The sequence below is a fragment of the Triticum aestivum genome, chromosome 7B (genome assembly GCF_018294505.1).
Source record: "Triticum aestivum cultivar Chinese Spring chromosome 7B, IWGSC CS RefSeq v2.1, whole genome shotgun sequence".
NCBI classification, from domain to species: domain Eukaryota; kingdom Viridiplantae; phylum Streptophyta; class Magnoliopsida; order Poales; family Poaceae; genus Triticum; species Triticum aestivum.
Window position 1 is genome coordinate 534338561 of NC_057813.1, and position 9567 is coordinate 534348127.

Below are 9567 nucleotides of genomic sequence, written 5' to 3' on the forward strand. Positions count from 1 at the left end.
GACCTATGCCCCCCCTTCAAGATGTTTATGAAAATTAAACGAGCCGAAGGCGAGCAGGAGGTTCCCTCGCGTCGGAGGCGCCGTGTCACACCGCGACGGACAATGCGCCGCACGAACCAGCATGCCGCACGAACCAGCACACACTTCGATCTATGCTCCCCCTTTAAGATGTTTATGAAAATTAAACGAGCCGAAGGCGAGCAGGAGGTTCCCTCGCGTTGGAGGCGCCGTGTGACACCGCGATGGACAATGCGTCGCACGAACCAGCACGCTTTTCTTCAATTTAGTAAAGTTATACACCCGTGCCTCTCCTATTGCTCACCTGTGCCTATAAAGAAGTCACACGATTGAACAATTCTGAAGACTGCCGTTTTACAATAAAAAGTTGCTTTTTTTCGTTACTTGGAAGGTCACATATGATAGTGTTGGTAGTCCCCGCCAGTAACTACCCCATAAATCTGCATTACCCGGAAATATAATGGGAACAGAAAGGGAAACGTGAAAGGGAAACACGGAACCAAGCGCGCGAACTGGTATTTATTTGTGTTTTCGCGCGAAAAAGGAAAACGGAAAAATGTGATAGTATGAGGGTCAAAGTGCAAAACGTACGAAACCACAAACCGAAAAGGAAAAACCAGGAACCAACCGCGCCACCTGGTTTTCCCTGACGGAAGCGCTCTGCGCGAGACACTTGTCACGTGCGGGGCGCTCCTGAACCGCTCGTTACGGAGCGCTTGTTAACTAATTGCTCCCGCCTTAAACGCCGCTTACGTGAGCTCTCTATAAGGGCCGGCCACTTATCCTGATCAGGCGTTTAAACGAAACCTGAAAGCACGATTTTGGTTTCGTTTTCTACAAGTGTTTTCAGGTCTCTTTTTTTTTTTGCTTTTCGGCTGGCTTTCTTCAGGTTTTGGTGAGAATTTTTTATTTTTTCTATGAAGCACAACATATGCTTGCAGGAGAAGCACATTTGTGGAAGTACAGATTTACTTCCGCGAGAAGCACATCACATGCTTCGGTTAGAAACACAGTTGTGCATCTCAAAATGAAAAATCATAGTTATGCTTCTTTAAAAGGAAAAAAGCACGACTGTGCTTTGCTGAAAAAAGGAAAAGCACAATCTATACCTCCACGTTTTGATTCTGCGAGAAGTACAGTCTATGCTTCCTGAAAAAAGGGAAAAATCACAGTCTATGCTTTTAAAAAAGTAAAAACCGCAAACGTACTTCCAGGCTCCGTTTATCTCTTCTGGGTTTTTTTAATATTCGTTTTTATATGGGAAACGTTGTTAATCAGCCGGCTGATCATAACATGCGCATCCGCCCGGCGCTGCACCGTCGAATCGCTTCGTGGCGATTTCACTCGGGTCGTGCTGAAAGTGTTCACACCGAAGCATGCAGGCCTGTGGTCCACTGGTTGATACTATCAACATTTAGATAAGTACGTGTACGTTTTGACTTACAACCTTCCATGTCATATTGCATTGTTGTCTAACTAGTACTAGTAGCTACTCCCTTCATTTCGTCTGCCACCTCGCTCGCACAACATGTGTCCCATGTGACATATTGTTGGCTTCTGACGATTTTCTTTTGCAATTTCTGCAACATCATTAATGTTGCACAAGTTTCTTCCATAACATTAGCTATGTTGCAAAAAATCGAAGACACAAAAAGAAACTCTACAGCAAAGCATCTGATTCCAAAAAAATTATTCTACAACAAAATCATAGTTGTAAAAAAGTTTGTAAAAAGATAGACATGAAAAAATTAAATTCTGCAACAAAGCCTCTATTGCAAAAAAAATCTGCAACAAAATCTCGGTTGCAAAAAATATATGCAACAAGACTTCTGTTGCAGAAATTTTCTGCAACAATACCTATACTGCAATAATGAAGGGCGCCTATGCGCCAGATCTGATGGCCCGCGAGCCGGCCGTTCTTTTAAAAAGATCAGCCGGGGGACGCGTAGCGGTCCCCTTTTTATATTGTCGTTTTCTCGGTTTTTCTAGTTATCTTTTTTTGTGAAAAAAAAAGTTTATTGAAACCTATTCACATGAGATCTAGTTTTGAAGATCTCGACACGAGAACTCCAACGATGGAAATGGTTCGTTATTTGGACGCATGCGTTGAAAAGATAAAATATTTTGAATAAATCAATCTACGAAAAAAGTGTCATCTTGCGACAAGTCACAAGTGGCACACATGGAGTGCATTGCTTGTCTAGACCCAAGAAAGGTGCGGAGTGACTTGTGCAAAGCGTAGCCCCTAACTAATGTCATCGGTTTTTCTATGTGTTTGTTTGGTTGACTTTCTTAGATTTTTTTCTTTTTAAAAATTCATGAACTTTTTTGTACTCGCAAAATTTTCCAATCCCTGAATTTTTTCAAATCTACAAATCCATGATTTTTTTCAAATTTGTTAATGTTTTTCAAATCCATGAAAGCTTTAAAAATTCATGAATTTTTTGAAATTCTTGAGTTTTTTTGTTCATGAAAATTTCCCAACTTCGTGAAACTTTTTAAATTCATGATTTTTTTAATAATTTAGTGAACTTTCTAAAAATTGGCAAAAAAATCTGTTTTGTGAATTTGAAAAATCGCATGAATTTGAAATTTTTCATTGATTTGATCATTTGAAAAAGCTTCACAAATTTGGTTGAGAGATTTAATTTTTTTCAAATTCATTAACGTTTGCAAATTTGCAAACTTTTTGAATTTCGTAAAAAAATCAAACTCATGAATATTTTTTCAAATTTGCCAAGTTTTTCTCAACTTATGATTTTTGTTGTGAATATTTTTGTCAAATTCTTGAACTTTTTTGAATGTGTGAAGTTTTTAAAGTCCATAGCCAATGGTCTGTGGTCAGTGGTCAACTTCAATGGTCAAAGGACAAGTGGCAAAAAGTCAAGCAAACGAAAAAAATACCTAGCTAATGGGTCGCGGCCCACCAGATGCGCGCGCGAGCGCCTGTTTGTTTCGAGGTTGTAGGATCTCTAATTAGGAGGTCTGGAAGGTTATAAATAATTCCACACCCCCGACATGGGCTCTGGTACACTTTTGTATCCATGTGGCGCTATGTCGGCCAGAGAAAGCCACCGTACATCTGAGCAGTAACCAATGCATGACAATGATGCTCCTCCTAGTCGTGGTGCTCCATCTACCATTAGTGAGAGGTTGCAGAGCCAGCATCTCCATATCATATGTAAACTCTAAAGTTATCTAGATTAACAGTGTGGAGTGGAAGGAGGTGCTTTCCACTCCTTCTATCATGGTTGTTGTGTTGTGATGTAGATGGTTGGCAGTGTCTTGGGACATGGATGCTGAGGCGACGGCTTTGGGATAACGATTCACATGGTTGGCTCCCTGGCTAGCACCAAGGTAGCGGTGGTGGCTATGCCTCTTGGTCGCCTAGACGGCGAGGGGTGTAGCGGCGGGTGGCTTAGGCTCGCGTCTGTTGTTGGTAGTGGCGACACCGAGATCCTGATCTGGAGGCTTGTGTGTGTCATGGTTGTCCTGGGTACCTTGTGGTGACACTGATGAGCCGCTGAGCAAAAAATCTGCACTTTGGCACCAACGGTGGCGACATCTGTGTGTGTCGTTTTCCTCTTATGGGTGTTGTTGTAGTTCACTTTGTGCCAGGGTTCCGGTGAAGACACATTTCCATCTCAGACTCGGTAGCGACGCGCTTAGCGTTGTTCCCCTTCGTGGAGCATGTTGTGGAATCTGAATGTCCTAAGATTGTGTCGAGGCATAGTTTTCAGACCTACGTGGGTTATCTTTCGGCAATAATCACAACCGTTTGTATTGATCGATTATCCCGGAATCTACTCTGTAGAAGGGCCTCCTTAATACTTTTTCTTGTTTGAACATGTAGTTTGATTTGTGCTTTATCCATAAAACCGGACCACATGCTGTTTCGGGAGAAGTCCGGGACGCAAGAAGTTACCGTCGCATCCGCTAGGTGACAACGAAGGCTAATGATGTTTTTTTTCCTTAAGATCCAGCAATTGTTGGCGCTAATTTTTTTTTCATGAAAACTTTCGATCTATTCATCAACTGTAAGGTAGTAAAAAACACTAAAGTAAAATTTACATCTAGATTCGTAAACCACCTAGCGACGACTATAAGCACTGGAGCGAGCCGAAGGCGCGCCACCGTCATCGCCCCTCACTCGTCGGAGCCAGACAAACATTGTTGTAGCAGATAGTTGCTAAGTCGTCGTGTTAAGCCCCCGTAGAACCATCGCACCAGAACAGCAACCGCCGTCGATGAAGAGAAGCATAGACATAGACGAACGAACAGCAACAGCTGACACATAGACATAGACAAACGAAGACCGGATCCAAAAGGATCCACCAAAGACAAACGCCGACCGGATTCCAGGAGATCCGTCGGAGACACAACCCCCACACGCCCTTCAACAACGCTTGAAGCATCATCGGAATGGGGCTAGATAGAAAGAACTTATTTTATCTTCAAAAAGCCGCCGGCATCTCATCTTTACATAATCGCTGACGGGACAAGGATCGAAGTAAGAGAAAAATAAAAGGCATAGCCAAAGGAAACCTGAAGCATCAACCTGGATCTTCCAGAGGCGTTTCCAAGCATCATTCTCCAAGCATTTAGCGCCTACAAGACGCCAAACATCAACGGATCTTCTAGAGGCTGACAAAATCTCTCTAACAGTCATGATCTGATTGCGAAAGATCGAGCGATTCCGCTCAAGCCAAATCTCCCAGTCCAGCACGAGAGCAGCCTGATCAAGAGGGGCTTGGTACCAACGTGACGCTGTAGTCCATGACGGGAATCCGTGTCCGGCTCCGACTGTGCTGTAGACCTGTAGTGTACTCCGTACGTATGCCCGAGTGGGTTTCCGACTCCGACCGAGCGTTGAGCCGCTTCTTCTTTATTCCCCGGATATAAGTTGAAGAGAAGAAGGCAGGACCAGGCCAGGGTCGCAGACAAGCTAGCTTTGTGTTCCTGATTTCGATCGAGCCTTTTCTTTCGCGAGCAGCAGCGACAGAAGAAGCACTTTGTTTCGATGAAGCTTCTTCCGGCCACCCTCGGCCTCGTCTTAGTCCTCCTCCTCGTTCTGAATCCCAATGGTGTCGAGGCCCGGCCTGCGCCTACCGATGGCCATCAGAAAAAGCCGTCGAGCAACACCTTCTTCGTCTTCGGGGATGACTTCGCCGACAACGGGAACCTCCCTCCGACCAACCCTGTTACCGAGATGTCGCGGCAGTGGGCCTACCCCTACGGCTCCGGCTACGTCGACGCCGATGGGTTTCCGCGGCCGAATACTCCGTCCGGCCGCTTCTCAAACTACAAGATCCAATCAGATTTCATCGGTAAGTACTATGTCATATTGTAATCTCATATTTAGCTACTTAGGCACCTAGTTCTGAATTAATATGTAATCCCTTCCCTGGCGCATCATAATTAACCCTCGATTTGTAAATTACTTGCAGCAACAATGTTAGGCTTGGAGGAAGCCCCTCCGGCGCATGCCCACACGGCAGAGAAAACCTGCGACCCCTCGGGCATGACCTTTGCTTATGGTGGCTCTGGGGTGTTTGATAGTACGTCAAACGATGTCCCCACCCTCGCCAAGCAGGTGGAGACTTTCAAGAAGATGGTCAAGGACATGACCATCACAAAGAAGCAATTGAGTGGCTCCGTAGCGCTCGTGGCCTTCTCCGGCAATGATTATGCAAGCACCGGCGTCATCGGCCTAACTAACCCCAAGGATGTGAGTAGCTAGCATAGAGTGGAATGCATGCATGCATGCATACACCAATTTGAACAATTAATATGTATGTGTATATCTTATTAACTTAGTTTTTATGTGTGCAATGCAGATCAATGCTTATATTGGGAAGGTGACCAAGGAGATTGTGGCCAATGTGGAGCAGTTGCAGAAGATTGGGGTGAAAAAAGTTCTCGTGAACAACTTGCACCCCATCGGTTGCACGCCATCACAAACTCGAACCAACAACTACACCGCATGCGATATCTTTGGGAATTTGGGCGCATCGATCCATAACAGTAACTTGCAACAAGTGATGGAGGCAAAGAAAAATGTCCACATTATTGATCTATACACCGCGTTCACAAATATTGTGGATCATGTGCCGGGTATGTGTGAACGTGCATACACAAGTGTCTCATTATTTTTGAAATTTGTAATCTAATTAGATGAGAGATCTGATTGTTTGTTCAAATTACTTCATATGAACATTGTTATTTGATGTACATTAATACAGGTAAAGGCTCAGAGCTATCCAAACAGTTCAAGCGCAAGATGTCGCCGTGTTGCGAGAGCTTGAATTCAAAGGGTTACTGTGGAGAACAGGGCGAGTCATCGGAGCTTCTTTACAATGTGTGTGATAAGTCCAACAATTTTTTCTACTGGGACGACATGCACCCGACGCATGCCGGGTGGGAGGCGGTCATGAAGCAGTTGGAAAGGCCTCTGAGAGAGTTTATAGATCAAGACTAGCTTAATTAGGATCTATATAATCGTCATAGAGCCATTCATACATGGTGCATATGTACTTCTGATTGTTTCTTCTTCTTTTTTGGATAGTTTCGAGTATTTTAGAGACTAGTGTTTCTGGATTCTCAAAATGTATGTTATATATTCACTTTCACGATATATGTACATCTTGTTATGTGGAGATTGTCTTAGAAGTAGTAATATCTTTCATCTGGCACGTACGTAGTAATGTCTTTCATCGGGCACGTACGTGTTCAACAAAGATGTGTTTTAGCTTTTCACAAATTCTGCTGGAAAACAAAACAATACTTGGAACTTCAACCCGATTGGCCTCGTTGGATTTCCTCAAAAAAATAGTGAGCATATATGTTCACCTTGACGGCGCCGGAGGAACTAGTCTCCTGTCTCCTCTGACCAAAGTCGTTGTGGGAGACCGTTGCAAAGCCAAGACTTGGGTAGCGAAGACGTACGACGCAAAGGAGAATGCACGGCCGGTAGAGTCTCCCCGGCCAACTCACTGAATCCACCTCAGTTTTGACACACGTTGACTGCTATGTATATTTCCTCATGAATGTGGAGGTGGAATTTCATACCGAGGGGTGCGGGATTAATGGAGATAGATTCAAATTGGACAAACTTCAGAGTTTCACTCACACTTACTTATCCATCTCCGCCGTTAATGGTGTTTATTTCTATCTCCTGCATTATTGAGTACAACTGTACAAGGGAATATTCACATCCATCATAAAATGTTTTCTTTGCGGCAAAATCCATCATATATAAAATGTTAATGTGTCGATTCATGAATTGTTCCATTTCGTTGCTGAGAATGATTTTTGTGAAACTAAAGCTTGCAACATAAGATTCACCATTCCTAAAGTAAAAAAAAAAAACAACTAGTATTACAGTTATGAGTTCATGAAAGAGGAGAAACACGACACATGGCTGTTATATCATCACTAAACACTTTATACTACTCCCTCCATTTCACAATGTAGTGCCTATAGATTTTTGTAAAAGTCAAACTTTGCCAACTTTGACCAAGTGTATAGAGAAACTGTCTACATCTACAATACCAAACATGTACATTCTGAAAATATAACTCACGATGTATCCAATGATGGCATTTGGTATTCTAGATGTACCTACTTTTCTCTATAAACATGATCAAAGTTTGTAATGTTTGACTTTTGTAAAAAATCTATAGGCACTACATTATGAAACAGAGGGAGTACTATAATGTATCAGTTTGAATTCAGGCATTCAAATGCATATCCGGCCGTTCATTGGGGTCCATCCGACGGCCAAAAGTGGTTGGAATCGCAGCTACAGTAGCGTTGAGTGTTATCTGGATCGTTCCAGAGGCAGCCATGAAGTAGCATAGAGTCAAAATTATCTGGGTCGTTCTAGAACCAACACATTGCATGTTTGCAGCTGGTTGGAGCTAACTGAGTTTTCAGAGACCAGATTCCACACTCCTCGCATCCTGCGGGAGCAGCACAAATTATTTCAACAAAGTAGACTCGGGCAGCGGTACATGTGGCTGATAGGTAGGTTGCTTTAGTACTACTAAGTCTGACCAGCGGTAAAAATAAGATGAAGAAATATATAAAAGTAAACAGATTGAACCAGTGCAGTTTTGGATCAAAGTTGTAGCAAATGTTACATTAAAACATAACAATTGGTCCTTCAAAAATAAAACATAGCAATAGGTACTAAATTTAATGTATACTACACATTCTTTGCATGTGATAGTTATTGAGTATATGAACATGAGAAGCTTTCTTATTTATATTATAGGAATTTTGTTTCTGCTTCCGTACGCACACAATTTTCATTTGTCAGGAATCATTTTTTTAGATTTCTCAAAGCATTCCATGTAGTGTTTTCTTCGGCCCAAGTCAACCCACAATGTTAAGACGCGCATTGCGCGTGCATACATACTAGTATCTAACAAGGAGGAAGATGGTCAAGGACGGGACCATTACAGAGAAACAATTGAGTCGTTATGTGGCGCTCCTGTCCTTCTCCAATAATGACTATGCAAGCACCAACATCATTGGACTAAGTAGCCCTAACGATGTGAGTAGCTGAGCCGGCATAGTAGCAGAATGCATGCATGTAACAATTTGAGCAATTAATATGTGTGTGTATATATCTTACTAACTTAGTTTTCATGTATGCTTCGCAGAACAATGCTTATATTGGGAAGGTGACCAATAAGACTGCAACCAATGTGGAGCAATTGCAGAAGATTGGGGTGAGAAAGGTTCTTGTGAACAACTTACACCCTGTCGGTTGCACGTCATCACAAACTCGAACGAACAACTACACGGCGTGCAATATCTTTGGGAACTTGGGTGCATCCATCCATAATAGTAAGTTGAAACAAGTGACTGAGTCAAAGAAAAATGTCCATATGTATCGACCTATACACTCCCTTCACTAATATTGTGGATCATGGACCAGGTATGTGTGAACATGAATACACAAGAGTCGTATTATTTTAAAATTTGTAATCTAATTAGATGAGATTTGATGGTGTGTTTAATTTACTTCATATGTACTACCTCCGTCTAGGTGAATAAGTCATTCGCGTAGTTCTAGGTCATCGATTTGAGCAATTAAATATATGTTATATGTCATGAAAAGTATATCACTAGATTTCTACACGGATGTAGTTTCTAAATATATATATTTTGTTACATATAATACATATTTAGATAATTAAATCGTCGACCTAGAACTGCGCGAATGACTTATTCACCGAGACGGAGGTAGTACATTAATACAGGTAAGGGCCTAGAGCTATCCAAGCAATTTAAGCGCAAGTTGTCCCCGTGCTGCGAGAGCTTGGATGCAAACGGCAAGGCGAGTCATCATCAGAGCTTTTTTACACTGTGTGCGACAAGTCAACTATTTTTTTCTACTGGGACGACATTGCACCCGACGCATGCAGGGTGGGAGGCAGTGATGAAGCAGCCCGAAAAGCCTTTGAAAGAGTTTATAGATCAAGACTAGCTTAGGCTCCATATGATCCAGACTAGCAATTCATAGAGCCATTTATACATGGT

General features: G+C 42.6%; 1 protein-coding gene and 1 pseudogene across 1 annotated transcript; both read left to right on the forward strand.

Moving 5' to 3' along the window:
- The first annotated feature begins 4932 nt into the window (after positions 1-4932).
- On the forward strand, positions 4933-6653 carry LOC123161549 (GDSL esterase/lipase At3g09930). Its single transcript, XM_044579359.1, has 4 exons — positions 4933-5345; positions 5466-5746; positions 5856-6132; positions 6261-6653. The coding sequence occupies exons 1-4, from the start codon at positions 5039-5041 to the stop codon at positions 6494-6496; spliced, it is 1101 nt and encodes a 366-aa protein (XP_044435294.1). The 5' UTR covers positions 4933-5038; the 3' UTR covers positions 6497-6653.
- Positions 6654-6721: 68 nt separating this feature from the next.
- Positions 6722-9514, forward strand: LOC123158132 (GDSL esterase/lipase At5g03610-like; annotated as a pseudogene).
- Positions 9515-9567: the final 53 nt, after the last annotated feature.